Here is a 15674-nt window from a genome sequence, read left to right as displayed (position 1 = left end):
AACATTGATTGCTCTCCAGAACGACAGAGACTTCAGTCACCAGCCGAGCAAAGTATCAAGCACGACCTTTCATTATTAAAGACTCCTGTATTACTCTGTCGTATTATTTTAACTAAGCAACCAATCTACTTCCCGTTTACACCGGCACCTTCGTGCCCAGTGTACGTGTATAGTCACGTGATATTAGTTTTCCTGCGTGTTAGTCTGGCTGGAGATCATCTTGAATACGATGCTGAAACGCTGTGTGCACGGAGATCATTTTCGTTTTAAAACTCCAAACTCCACTCCAGTAGTAGTGGATGTAGCCTCAGGGAGCCGCAACAGAGGGGCTGAAGAGCCGCATGCGGCTCCGGAGCTGCGGGTTGCCGACCCCTGGTTTAAGCCGACTGATATTACTAGAAATATGTGAAGAGGACAATATATTTTTAGACTGACATGTTTGTTTTTATAATTCAACACCAATAAGCCCCCACCATCCATAGAGTACATACAATTGTAAACTTGTTTGTAGTAACTTTAGATTTTTTTTAATTTATATTCTGATGGTTGAACAGGTGCTTTCTCAAGAGAATTTTGTTGTACTTTTATATAATGAGCAGTCGATTACTACTTGTGTTTCATGCTCTCTGCTGTGTGTGTGGCTCAGCCCCCCCCCCCCCTCGCACAAACATGCATGAATAGAGAGCCGAGAAGGAGAAAAAACATCTTGTCAAAACTGTTGGAACATATCCAACTATATCAACAACCGATAAATCGTACATCCCTACTCTACAGTAAAGACAGTATTAAAACATAACCTTGCACACTATCCTTTAAGTCAGGGGTCTTCAATGTTTTTCAAGCCAAGGATAGAGATAGAGAGATGGAGCAGGGATCCCCGACTATATATATATATTGTGTTTTATATTAAACTGGGACTAGTACCATGTATAAACATACCTCTTTATTGTGCATTCAATACTAAGCTTTTCAAATACACAGGTTCATATATTCATGTTTTTATTTTAAACATGTGCAAAGTACAGTGAGTAGGCTGGCCGTGCCACTGCCATTTATAAACATACCTTGTCAGCTGATACCAATATCAACATTGTCTGTGAAGTGCATGATAATCATGCATGCAAGCTATTCAAATTGACGTTTTTATTTTTAACGAAAATGAATGATGGCCTATTAGTGCCACTGCCATGCATAAACATACCTGTTATCTTGCATACAATACTGAACTATTAAAATAATGGACAGATACATGTTTGGAAAAAGTACCTCCGCGGACCCCGTTGAAGACCTCTGCTTAAAGTATTTCAACATTTACTCCCAACTACCAAGTTTTTGTTCTTCACACTTTATGGACTTCCACTCAAACAGTCTAATCCAAAGTAGAAGAATACATGCGTCTTATGTCTCACCTCTGCCTGCTGCTCCATTGTTCCAGCTGTCTCCATCTATAAAGAACAAATTGGAGGGTCAGTAGCACCGAGGACTGAGCAACTGCTGACACTAATTAGCATAATGCTGCACATTGCTTCCCATTCCCACCTACAAAACAAAAAGCACCAAAATTAGATCAAAACATTCTATGATGCCCATAGAGCTCAATTTCATCCCATCCAAGCATCAGTTTATACTCTAATCCAAACTATACAAACACTGGTTTTGGCTGGAAGCAGCAACACTGCTTCTAGAGTGTATCAGTCCAGTATGCAGCAGTACACCATCAAAGAGACGGAGTGTATTTGGTGCCATCTAGTGGTGTGGTTGCAGACACAAATCAAGGGAATACTCCTCTGCTCACCCCTTTCCAAGACTGCAGTTATGTGAGCCGCAGAGTGCAAACCGATGTAACGCCCTATGCCTCGCTCGGAGCTCATCCTTTGGGCAGCTGGCAGTGACAGTTTTGCACTCAACGGGTCAAGTTATCACACATTCTGGGCAACTGTAGAAACATGGAGGACTTCGCGAAGAGGACCAGCTACCTGTGTCGATATGAAGGCCTCATTCTATGCTATTCTTAGTTTCAGGTGATGAAAAACAAATGAAAAAAAATAGTATGGAATATTTATATTCCAGTTCTGATAAGATTCCCCAAAATGCTACACACTGGCCCTTTAAGAGGACTAAATGCCATGGTAGACTTCTGCAAACTTTGGGCTTACTGATGTATTTAGACTTGGATCAGAGTGTATTGCTCATGATGCTACTACCAGAGTTTCTCAAATTTTCTCCTATTGATCATTTTCAGTTATTCAATTATTTTAGTCCGCAAAAAGTAAAATATCACTGGTTATGAAGGCAAACAATTCTTTTGATTTATACATTATATTTGTTCTACTTGTTAAATAATGTGAGATGCATGGGTACCTCTTTTAAATCCTCCTTGTCTGCCTCTTCCACCACGACCTGGAGAGGAACAGAAGAACATTTTTAATCAATGTTGTCAATGGCAGAGATGGTCATTGTTCAACTTTCCATACTTACCCCTTCCAAACTCGCCACCATCAGTGTTCCAGGAGCCTCCTTGTGTGCCTAAAGGTGAACATGTCCAAATAATACATCATCTTAACTTAAATAGGTAGCAAAGTATTCTAGTTGCCTGAACCCATTGTTTGCAGTTGCAAGGTGATTTCAACAGAAGCTTAAGGAAAGGTAATTTCACATGTTGAAAGTGGATGTAAAAGCTCAAAATCCATTGGCAAATAATTACTGCTGAATAATTAGCTACAGAGCAGTAAACATACCTTCACTGGAGGTGTGACTAGTTGCTGCAGTGGTACTAGTTTCCTGTAAAGATGAGTATATTCAAATCAGACGTTGACCATCTGGCTCCTTGGCAGTAGCAAAGCTGGACATAAGCAAACGACTTACCGCTTCTACCCACTCGTCCATTTTTGTTCACCTAAAAAATGCAAACACATAGTCGACATTCAGATACTAGAACTGTAACGTTATTGCACTTGCTTTAGACCAGGGGTGCCCACACTTTTTCGGTTTGCGAGCTACTTTTAAAATGACCAAGTCAAAATGATCTACCTACATTAAAAATGATGTGTATATATATATATATATATATATATATATATATATATATATATATATATATATATATATATATATATATATATATATATATACATACATACACACACACATCAGCATCATAGTTGCCGGTTGTTAGCGGGGGTGGGTGCTTGCGGGAGAGCGGTGCTTGCAGGAGGGCGACTAATTAGCTCGCGGAGTTTTGCAGTAGCTCGCGCGGTTCAATGTGCTGTTAGAAAAGAATGGCATGCGATCTACCGGCACTGCCTCCGCGATCGACGTATTGGGCACCCCTGCTTTAGCCTAACGAGAAATACTACTATGGTGGTACTAGCTTGGTTTACCTGAATTATACAACAATACATTAGTACAAATGTACAAACAAATTACACGTATATTAATGTAACTTATATTATATCCTTTCTTAAGAGTGTGTTTGTCGAAATTACTTCATTTCATTTCCCAGCAGTAAAATCAGCCTTTCTTAAGATTTTAGCGCAGCACGCTGTTGGTCCAGCACGTGATATATGACGCACCGACCTCGTGCTCATCTTAACGCCACTAATAGACTAGCTAGCCTAATGCTAAGCTCAAACACCCCATATATATACTGTGGGCAAACAAGCTGGGACAATTATCAACCGTTCTACCCGCCAGGTTGTACTTCAGTTTGTAAACGTTAGCCTACCCATTCTGACCAACGTTAGCAACTAAGCTAATGTCACTGCTAACGTCACCCTTTCCTCTGCTAGCTTAAGAGTACAACATTATCTTTAGATACGTTTGGTTAATATCGATAAAGAGCGGGACGAAGCCTAACACCCACATACAACCATTATTTGCACCTAATAGACATAAATATAGCATAACCGGACATTAGGTATGAAGGTGAAGGCCACATATGAATGTCGACACCTGTTCGAACACCTGTTCGAAAAGCAGGCCGGGTGTGGCGCTAGCTAAGTCAGGTAGCTCCGCGTGGATAACAAAATAGAATAAATGTTGTCAAAATATCCATTCTGATATGTAGAAAAACTATAAATTCTAGCAAACTTGCATAGCCTTACCTTATCAAATGCTTCTCAAGTGGAATATGATAAATATCTCCCTAGTGGCGTGTCTCCGCTCAGTCAGGTGGCTGCTTCATTAAGGGTCGTGGTCAAAGTGTGCACACGGAACTGATAACTAGGGTTGCCACTTCCGCTGCTTTCCCGCCCAGCTGGATTATTTTTCAAAATACAGCTAAAGATGAATTCATATGAATAATAATAAACTCTGGTCAGAGGTTTAGTTTTCTTTTTTGTAAATTGCATCCGCTAAAAAGACGATTTGATTTTTGGAATCAATTCATTTTGGTAAAAGAATGAATCTCTCAGGTGATGGGGAGAGGGTTGTGTTGGAAAAATACAGAAGGATATATGAATAATGCTTGTACTTTTCCATGACTGTGCATCTGTTTGCATTTAGCCTTCAATTCCATATGACCTTGTTAATCACAGATGTTTTTGAAGACAGATCTCACATTTGCTTCAAAGAGGTGCACACCTGGGTAGGCACCCACACAACCACACTATTACATATGAATCAACCAAGAAGATGGTTCAAACTGGTCCAAACCTTCACTATACCATGTGTGAAAGTTGTTTGTCACACTGTATAAAATACAGGGACTTAGTGACAGAGCGCTGAGCAAGCTACGAGACGCATAACTCTATGTGCTGTGACTCTCCTCTTGCAAGAATACATCTCCTGATTATTGATTAAACACTTAGTGTCGAGCAGAATTTTTCCAACAGGTTGTTACTGCCCTCTTTCTTCCATTGTGCATTTGTTTTAACTGGACAAAATGTAGACACACTAGAAGTTTAACTTTTACTAAAATGGGTAAAAAACAAATCCTAAGGGTCATAAGGCCTGCTCAGTGGAGGGTTTCTGTAACGTTTTCCTCTTTACAGTTTTTAAAACATTTAATTGGTGGTGATATTCCAGCCTAGGAACACTGGTTGTTTTCTGGGTCTATGGGCAACAATATAACTTCAATTGCAGGTGTAATCTTTTCTTTGTGCACCTGTATCCAATAGGAACAGACATGTCTCTTGTGTCTGTTTTTACAGGTTATTCCAGCTGTGGATAGACGGCTTTCTTGGACAGTTCATATTTAAAAAGATCACAAGAAAATTTGGAAAATGCAGTTCATTGTATTGTTGAATCATTGCATTAAAATTATTTTTGTTAGTTATATGATATAATAAATCACAGTATAATGTACACATATTCTGTGTAAATAAGAGTCAGTCCAGTTCCTCGGAGCATGCGATCCATTCCAGCACGTCTGCTACTTGAGTTAGAACGCAGTGCATTGTGGGACGTAGGTTGACGGTGAAGTCAAGATGGCTGTGAACCTCAGGCAGAGCGTAGAGCCTGCTGTAGGAAGGCCGTGAAGGAAATTTTAAATAAAAGCTCCTTCGTCGCTGCCGGTTTAGACTTTTAAAGTTGTAATCAATCTGTGGATGACTTGATACAATCACAGAGAGCAACAGGATAACAAACAACAGAGGATAAAGTATCGTATGAATTCCGACGAGAAGGAGGACTGTGAGTGTGCGCCACCGCAGGCCGAGACCAGCCCTGCAGGAGGACCATATAGGTGGGGACGCCGACAGGAAAGAGTCGGGGCTGCCGGGGATGCTAGGAGAATCACTGATACCGATAGCTAGCTAGATGTTGCTGCCAGCTCTGTGGATGCTATTGTCCTGTTGTTAATGTATCAGCATAGTGAGGCACAGTTCGTAGCAAGCATTGGTTTATTAAAGAGTGAAAATTGTTTTTACTTTAGAAGCGTCAGCTCTGCATGAATAATATTTAAAATAAGGCCAGCGTGCTAGCTAGTTTTTGCTACATTAGCTTGCTAAATCAGCGTCAGGATCTTCAGGTCCCTGTATTTTCTCCTAACTAACTCACGTGACTGTTGCCGAATGTAAGATTTTCTTAAATGAAAGAAGTAACCGCGTACGTGTATTAACTATGGCTACACATTTAGCAGAATAATCATTCTAAGGCTAACGCACCGACTCAAATGTGGCTTTTTAGCTTAGCGTGTCCTTTTCTCATCGTTCCCGAGGCACAAGCAATATGTAAATGAAAACAAGTTGTAATATTAACTAGCAACAGTGTCTGCTGTAATGCAGCACAGCGTGTCCTCTGCTGTATTTCTGATCGTTACTGTCTGTTGTTCAACTAGAGACTACGAGGAGCCTGAAATAGAAAACCCAGAAGCAAGCCGAATGTAAGTCACACTCCTATTCTATCCTCGTGTGTGTGTGTGTGTGAGAGTGAGAGAGAGAGCGCACTCGCACCACTATTGTTTTGGTCTCTTTTTCTTCTAAGCTCCGTTGTGTTATTATCATGTTATATGTACATAGTGATATACACTTTGAAACAAGGAAAAAGACACTAGCATGCTCAAATCCAAGAGGTCTTTGCTAATATGTTGATCCTGGTGCAGAGCGCAGCACTAAGTAGCACTTGTATGATGACACAGATCATTTGAGTTATTGAAGGAGCAAAACAAATGGACTTCATCAGCAATGAAGGTCACTGGTAGATATGGTTGAGAGCCTATACAATGCTAGACCTAGTTTAAGAATGAACAATGATGCTCAATCTTAATAGACATTTATCCCAAATGTTTAGTTAATACATTCTTTGTACAGCTGTATGCTGCATCCAGCTCGTATGGTAGTTTCTGTAATTACCAGTTTCTTACTTGTAAATAATGTTTCTGTCAAATAACTCCTTTATTTCCAACTTAGCGTTTAATAACAGAGAAACTCCATAATTGAAAAAAAATGTAAACTCATTTAATGGAAGGGGTGATATATTTGTCAATGCATTGTATTTTTAGACCACAACCAAACATGCAGTCATAAAACTGACTTGAGTAGTGAGATGAAATTAAAACTGAAGAATGATTGTTAGGCTGTAAACATGGTAATCAATCCCATATTGTACTAAGTGCTGTTAATGATGAAAGAAGTGGATTGATTCACGCAGTACTTCTAAATGTGTTGTGTCTTACCCCTGAACGCAGGAAGCGAGCAGCTGCCAAACATTTAATAGAGCGCTACTACCACCAGTTAACAGAGGGCTGTGGGAATGAGTCCTGCTCCAACTCATGGTGTGCCTCATCAGCCAGCTTCACCCGCATGGATAACAACGCAGCGGCCGTCAAATCCCTGGAGCTCTACAAGGTCAACGCCAAGCTATGTGACCCCCACCCCTCAAAGAAAGTCACTGCCTCGGCATACCTGGAGAGCAGCGCTCACAGCAACTCCGCCTGCAGTAACCGGAAGTTAAACCATAAAGATGTCCACTCTGTACGGGACAATTTCAAAGGTAAGTAGATGCCACACTCTCAGGATTCACACACAGAGTTTAATCTGAAAGTTGAATCCGTTTTGTTTTTATTTCTAACCACGTAATGTTTGACTCTGCATATAGATGTAAATTTCCTGACGGAGGAGAAAGTGTATGAGATCTTGGACATCTGTGGAGAGAAGGAAGATTACTCCCCTCTGATCAGGGTAATAGGTCGGGTGTTCTCCAGTGCTGAAGGCCTGGTGCAGAGCTTCAGGAGGTCCAAACCTCACACTAAAGAGGAACTCAAGTCCCTCCAAGGTAAGGACGAGGACAAGGACGAGGATGAGAAGGAGGCCGCTGCCTGTTCTGCTACAGCCATGGAGGAGGACTCCCCCGCCTCCTCTTCGTCATCAAGGCTCGGAGAGGGCTCCTCGGGGGAAAATGATGTCCAAAAGCTGGGCCCTGATGAGGTGTCGGTGGACATCGAAGCTGTGCGGCGGGTCTTTGAGCGCCTGCTGTCCAATGAGAAGATAGAAGCTGCCTTCCTGAATGCACTGGTCTATCTCTCACCAAACGTAGAGTGCGATCTGACATACCACAATGTGTATTCACGAGACCCAAACTACCTGAACCTGTTTGTTATAGTGATGGAAAACAGCAACCTCCACAGCCCAGAGTACCTGGAGATCGCCCTCCCCCAGTTTTGCAAGGCCATGAGCAAACTCCCTCTAGCAGCTCTGGCCAAACTGGCACGCTTGTGGTCGCACTATAGCACAGAGCAGATTCGGCGCATGGTGGAGACCTTCCAGCAGCTCATTACCTACAAGGTGATCAGTAACGAGTTCAACAGCCGCAACCTGGTCAACGATGATGACGCAGTGGTGGCAGCCACCAAGTGCTTGAAGATCGTCTACTATGCAAACGTGCTGGGCGGCGACCTCGACATGGAGCACAACGAGGATGAGGACGAGGAGCCCATCCCAGAGTCCAGTGAGCTCACGCTGCAGGAGCTGCTGGGGGAGGAACGGCGAAACAAGAAGGGCCCTCGGGTGGACCCGCTGGAGACGGAGTTGGGGATCCGCACCAACGACTGCCGACGGCCGCTCATTGCCTTTGAGGAGTTTGTCAATGAACCTTTAAACGAGGTGCTGGAGATGGACAAGGACTACACTTTCTTTAAGGTTGAAACTGAAAACAAGTTCTCCTTTATGACCTGCCCCTTCATCCTGAACGCTGTCACCAAGAACCTGGGTCTGTACTATGACAACCGCATCCGCATGTACAGTGAGCGGCGTATTACTGTGCTCTACAGTCTGGTGCAGGGTCAGCAGCTCAACCCCTACCTGAGGCTCAAAGTGCGGCGAGACCACATTATTGACGACGCTCTGGTCAGGGTACGTGTGTGCCAGTTCTCTGGATCTTAATTATTTGAAACATTCTTGTTTTTTTGATACATTTAGTGTACATTGCACTGACATGTTTCTCTTGTGTGTCTTTAGCTGGAAATGATAGCAATGGAGAATCCTGCAGACTTGAAGAAGCAGCTGTATGTGGAGTTTGAAGGAGAGCAAGGCGTTGATGAAGGAGGTGTTTCCAAAGAATTCTTCCAGCTGGTGGTGGAGGAGATCTTCAACCCAGATATTGGTAAGAAAACACAACTAGCAATTATGTTGCAAAGCCAATATGTGATATGGACAGTTACGGTCATAATGTTCACTGCTTTCATTTTCAGTGGGAGTGGTACAGACTAGTACTGTAGTGGACTTGCTCATGTTTGCAGTAGAGCAGTGTCAGTTTCATGAGAGCATTTTTAGGACGTTTCCTCCTTTTTTCAAACTGAAGTTAAAGTGAGTAGTCTAGTTTACAAAGATGGGATTGAGGACCAGAGAAGTAAAATATTACCAAAGGCCCTAAAGCACATAAACAATATGCAACTTCACTGTATGCTACTTACTGTGTACATCTTTGGAAAACACTATTACATTTACCTGACAGATGAATGTTACTGGTTACATTTCACAAAATATATGAAATGAAATATGAAGCATTATTAATCTGCAGCTTCATATCAGAACCTTGAACAGACATTGAGTAACTTTACGTCCGTTGTTCTCATAAGGCCTCTCTTTCTCTCTTGAGGTAGATATTTGACTGCAGTACGGAAAAACGCATCCAAGTCACAGCTGACCGCCGTTCCTACTAATGAAATAAGTGGGACCGGAGAAATAAAGAAATCAAAATGTCCCAGTGGTTAGAACCTAATGTGATGTAGATTGTCCCTCGTGATTGGCTGCTGACCGCACTGTCAGACAAAGTGTTGATCGCAGCAGAGGAAGTGATCATTGAAAGCGTCAAGCCTGTTTTCATGTCCTCTTTTCCTCCTGCAGGCATGTTCACATACGACGAGCGCACCAAACTGTTTTGGTTCAACCCTTCATCATTGGAAAACGAAGGCCAGTACACTCTGATCGGCATCGTCCTGGGTCTGGCCATCTATAACAACTGTATTCTGGACGTCCACTTCCCCATGGTGGTCTATAGGAAGCTGATGGGCAAGAAAGGAACTTTCAGGGACTTGGCTGATGCCAACCCGGTAAGAACCCCCCCATCAAATGTGCTCATTGTTCTCAGTTAGCTTCGGAACTAATCCAGACATTTTCACTTGATGAGTAAAACTAAGTGTGATATGTGTCTGTGCTGAACTGTGTTGTAAAGGTTCTCTACCAGAGTCTGAAGGAGCTGCTGGAGTATGAGGGCAGCGTGGAGGAGGACATGATGATCACGTTCCAGATTTCACAGACGGACCTGTTTGGGAACCCACTCATGTATGATTTAAGGGAAAATGGGGACAAGATTCCAGTCACAAATGAAAACAGAAAGGTGAGCCAGACACAAATTTTGAAGCGTTTTCTCAAGGTCTTGCCCTAAGACGAGAGTTCATGGGATTCAAAGGTCTTATTTTGCCATGGCATTAGCAAGACTAATTATATATTTTTTATTATTGTTTGGGCAATAGTAAAAAAAAAAAAAAGAAAAGAACATCAGAATTTCAAACAGGCCAAAGGTAACTTGGCCGCATTTGTCCATTTGGCTCAGTTTCATTAGACCACTTGAGAAGGAGGGTCAGAGTCTGTGTGAAGGAAAGCAGACCGACCACAGGACTGTGTGATTGTGGATCTGAAAGAATTCAATAGCTGAACCTACTCATGAACAGTCAACACGACACTCTTGTGAGTGATCTATGTTGGTAACACATCGGGGGGCAGCATGTGAGCGAGTGTTTCCTCTGATCCTAAACGCACTCACCGAGGTGAGGTTTTTAAAAAGATCAGTGGAGTAGTCGCGTTACGAAGCGTAGAGAGCCAGAGGAACTGCTTCAGGCTTCATGCACACACTCCTGTCAAAGCGTAGGAAAGAGCACTGCTATGGCCAGAGGAGGGACAGCTGTGTTTGGCTCAGGTTCTGTAGAACAACAGGTTCTGTAAGCAATGACGCATTAAAGGTGCGTTGTAGGAGAACTATAGTGGCAGACATTTCTTTCTAGAGCCAGTGTTTGGTTTGTCCTTGCTGTGGAGCTTTTAAGAGCTCATTTGACTATAACCAAAACATCAATTCTTAGTTTCTGGTGATTATACAGTAAAGAAAACATACTATTATTAATATTATATTCCATCTGTGGCACATCTGTCTTCAAGTCTAGATAGCACTTGGCTAAGTGGGAAAAGATAACTGATGTGTGTGTGTGTGTGTGTGTGCGCAGGAGTTCGTGGCTCAGTATGCGGAGTATATGCTGAACAAAAGTGTGGAGAAGCAGTTCAAAGCCTTCAGGAGAGGCTTCCACATGGTCACCAACGAGTCTCCGCTCAAGTACCTGTTCAGACCAGAGGAAATCGAGCTGCTGATATGTGGAAGCAGGGTGAGATTTGTAACCACACATTTGGATATGTTCCTCAGTCGTGTCTTTGAGCTGACATCCTTTATTTTGTCTTTGTCACGTGCTGCAGAACCTGGACTTTCTAGCACTTGAAGAGACGACAGAATACGATGGAGGTTACAACAGAGATTCTCGAATCATCAAGTAAGAGATGTTTGTGTTTGGTGGTTCAGGAAGTGCTCACAAGCTATCATTACGGTTTGAGTTTATACCCTACTGACCTGGGAACAGGTGGTCAGGATCACGGTGTAAGTAATGGCATGTTAACACTGCACTCTCTCTGTCTGTTTGCATCGCAGGGAGTTCTGGGAGGCGTTGCACTTGTTTGGGGAGGATCAGAAGCGCCTCTTCCTGCAGTTCACCACCGGCACCGACAGAGCACCTGTGGGGGGGCTGGGCAAGCTGAAGATGATCATCGCCAAGAACGGCCCCGACACTGACAGGTGGGGCCCCCCGATCCATTATGCTGCTGCTCGGCTTTTCCTGTACTGTCCTCGTGTCATGTGGGACAGTGGGAGGAAAGCGCTCCCTTATGTTTTTTCTGACGCCACGGATACATAGTTCGATAACTTTTTGATCTTTGAGTAACTTTTCACTGCCCAAGGTCTCAAGAGCATACTGACCAAATCTGATGTCAATCTCGGAGGAGTTTGTTAAAGTAGGGCTCCTTGAAATGGTCCAAAAATGTCATCAAATTCAAAATGGCCGACTTCCTGTTTGGTTTAGTGAATAACTCCAAGATGATTTTTTGTACATCCCATCATGTTATACATACCAACCAAATTGCATACAGCTAGGTGAAACCCAATGTTGGGGCTCGTCAATAGGGGGCGCTGCCGAGCCAATTCTTCATACTGGACACCCTAATCAGACTGCAATTTTCGCCACGTCTGCCTTGTGTGCCAATTTTCTAAATCTTACCAGAATCCCAAGTACCTCCTTTTTGCGACGAAACACGTACGATAATAATAATAAACATTAGAAGTCCTCCGCTCAGACTACGTCGGTGCTCGGGCCCTAATTAATATGATAGGGATGCCTCTTTATGACCTACGTAAGTGAACCAGAGCGTCAGAGAGGAGATTCTTTATTTCTATACAGTTCTTCTGATTCTGGTGAAATCCGATGAAGTCATGCAGGTTCACCAGAAACTCCTTCAGCTCCTTCAGACTCCAGCAGAGACCGGTCCACCGTGGACAGACCCGGATCCTCCAGCAGAGACCGGTCCACCGTGGACAGACCCGGATCCGGCTTCACTGCAGCCTTGGACCTGCAGAGGGAGCTCTGGAGGAGGAGGAGCGCTCATACCACATAAAGACAAAATGCAACATACATTTTGTCTGTTTCTAGGCGTTTGTGTCATCAGACTCGTGGACTTGTGTGTTCTCTTCTTGGAAACGTTAACACAGACCAAACTGAGAAGAGGGATCAAATCTTTGTCCATCCATGGTTCTTACAGGCTGTCTGTGTGACCATGTGCTTTGTTTTGTCTCGGCAGGTTACCGACGTCTCACACCTGCTTCAATGTGCTGCTGCTGCCTGAATACAGCAACAAGGAGAAGCTGAAGGAGAGACTGCTGAAAGCCATCACCTATGCCAAAGGGTTTGGCATGCTCTGAGCCCGGCTCCAAGCGGACTCGTTCTCAGAAAGCCCATCAGACCCTGCCCTTCCTTTATCAGACACAGTCTAAGAGGTGAAAACCAGTATGTTTTGAGGAAAGTCCATAATGAAAGAGGAGCATGGTTCCAATAGAGCTTTCCAGTAGTTCTTGTACTGGGCCTGCATCATCCCACATGAGTCCGTGTAAGCACAGAGACCTCCTGATCAAAGTCCCACCACACATCCACACTATGTGAGTGTGCAGCAGCCTCCCGTCTTTTCTATGTACAGAGAGGATCATTGTCCTTGTTATTTATTTCGAGCTTCAAATGGGTTCTTTTTCATGCCTGCCTGTTGTGATAGCTTCCCTACTTGGGGTTAATAATAAAATATGTCAATTTGGGACAATTCACTAATCAGTCAATACAAACCCGTTTATTGAACAAAAATATGTTAAAGTAGACGTGAGCTCTTGTTCACAGAGAACATGTAGTTTTAGAGTAGTCTTTACTTTCAGACATTGTATTCCCACTGAAGAAGAGCTCGCTGACTATTCCACTCACAGCCAAGTCCACTTGTCATCAAGTAATTATTGAGAAAGTTGCTGTGATTTGGTCCAAAATGGCACATTCTGAAATAGCTGTTGTGTTTTTGGGCCTTTTTTCCTTGGTGAGGGGGGGGGGGCACCGCAGGTTAGACTAAAATCGTGTCAGAGCTGTGTAAGTGCACTTAGACATTTTCAGAATGTTTGTTTTGTGGCCACAGGCTGCCATGATTGTTTGAAGCATTTTATTTCCATGTCTTCCTGTGTTGACGATTCTAAATAAAATCAGTATTTATATATCAGTGCGGTTGGAACTATGACACCTGTTGGAGGATGTGCACTTGTAGACCAGCCACTGCTGATGCTCTCACAGACGGGAAGCACTTTGTGTAGTCTGTCTGGCTTAGTCTCTGTTCAGTTTAACCCCAGTTCATCTGGAGCCCCACATGTAGACCGACAGACGGACTCAGCTCTGGTACCTGGTGGTCTGTGGTCTCTGACTGTAGTTCCACCATTCATTTAGGTACAGCATGTATGTATTGACAATGCCAGGCCTGATCCCAGAGGGGGCAGGCTAGCACTGTGATGATGAGGATAGAAGTCTGAGCACAATGTGAACAAAGTGATGGTTACGTCAAAGCTGTAACTCTGCTCAGTCCACCTGAAGCTACTGATGTTTGCTTTTAGACCCATAATGCAAAGTAATATCAGTGTAAATGTGTTTGTATGACGGATAGGAAAGCAGTAACTTATCCACCATCAAGTCAGAGGATGAATTTAAATGTGGTCTCAAAGACCGGTGACCTACCTCTGTTGAACAAACACAAAGCTGTCACCTTGGATCTGTTAGTTCAACACATGTAGTTGGCTAACTGCGTCTGCTCTAAGCTAGGCTCAGCTTGTCTTGCAGCTACGTACAGATACCACTGACAGTGATGGTCTGCTCTGACTCTGTGTGGACGCATCACTGGGATCACATTTCTATTTGGATCTGTCAGTCGATGAGAATGAAAACAGGTGTAACCACTGTCTCTGGAACAGTCCTAAAGAGTTTAAGAGCACTGTTGAACAATCATTTAAACCACTTATTTGAAAGTAGCTATGATAGGTGTGGTAGGTCACTGTGTATATTAGCTCTATTCTACACAATACACACACATTACAGACCATGTGCTGTGTTTTTTTATTGTTATTGGGATTCTCTCTACCGTTGGGTGTATCCAGTACAATATGAAGATCAAGTTTATTCTTTTCCAGCCGAGCTTTACTTGAGCAGTGTAAGAAATCCAAAACCATAGCATACATGAGATCATGTTCAGTAATGTAAGACACGCACACACACACACTCTTTCCTTACACATTGACCTTTTGTTTAACTTTCAAATAAGTGGTTGAGATCATTGTGGTGAACTTAATAAAAGGTGTTCGTTAACCCTGAACCTTTGAGCTGTCTGAACAGTTCCCCCTCTTTAGATTTGCTATTAAATGGTGAAGCATTTATGACCAGCTTTTCAGAGGCCTGGTCCTATTCGGTACATGGAGCTGGCTCATGTGTCGTTACTACATGTGGACCTTCAGTCCCGGGGTACCTAGTGGTCCTACATGGGGGCAGATGGTGACCCCTGTCTCAGAATGTCAATGTCCTTCATCTTCTTCCTGCTGTCTTGTGTTTATGTCGAGGACCACCAAGAGACTGAATGAACGCTAGAAACAGACATCAACTGTCTGTGAACACCAGACCAAACCACCCTCAGCATCCACTTGAAAGAGGTCAACGGTCATGGAGCAGGAGTCAGTGGACAGCTGAGGAAAGACAGACAGAGGTCACCGTCTCTCCTGTTACCATGAGGTCATCACGTCATTACTCCTGAGCCAGCTTCATGGTAGCTAAGCAGCTTTTTGTCCACAGCTGTTATTTAAGAAACAAACAAATATTCCAATGTAGTCCGAGCAGATGGGAGTTGTGTTGTCTTTGGAGAGTGACTCTGACTTGTTTCTGGTGAATGAGGTTCCTGCTGCCCCAGTGATGCATCTGCAGGAGTTCTGTCTACACACCACTGAACCACAGTGCAGTACACACCGACCCTGAGCCATTCTTTCTGTTCTCTTGCTCTTACTTTGTCATCGTCATGGTTTCAGACGGACCTGGGCAACATGATGTTGGAGAATAGTCTTCATTTGAGAGTGATGAAGAGTTACTA

The 15674-nt window shown here is 43.3% G+C and overlaps 1 protein-coding gene across 1 annotated transcript; it reads left to right on the top strand.

Moving 5' to 3' along the window:
- Window positions 1-5420: 5420 nt before the first annotated feature.
- LOC306715513 (ubiquitin-protein ligase E3A) lies at window positions 5421-13775 on the top strand. Its single transcript, XM_079185913.1, has 11 exons — window positions 5421-5683; window positions 6278-6322; window positions 7127-7431; window positions 7537-8789; window positions 8895-9039; window positions 9783-9988; window positions 10111-10275; window positions 11156-11311; window positions 11400-11473; window positions 11629-11772; window positions 12828-13775. The coding sequence occupies exons 1-11, from the start codon at window positions 5607-5609 to the stop codon at window positions 12946-12948; spliced, it is 2691 nt and encodes an 896-aa protein (XP_079042039.1). The 5' UTR covers window positions 5421-5606; the 3' UTR covers window positions 12949-13775.
- Window positions 13776-15674: the final 1899 nt, after the last annotated feature.

This window comes from Pholis gunnellus, assembly GCF_910591455.1.
Source record: "Pholis gunnellus genome assembly, chromosome: 24".
NCBI lineage: Eukaryota > Metazoa > Chordata > Actinopteri > Perciformes > Pholidae > Pholis > Pholis gunnellus.
Note: the sequence above shows the minus strand (reverse complement) of the source record. Positions and strands in the feature narration are given on the sequence as shown.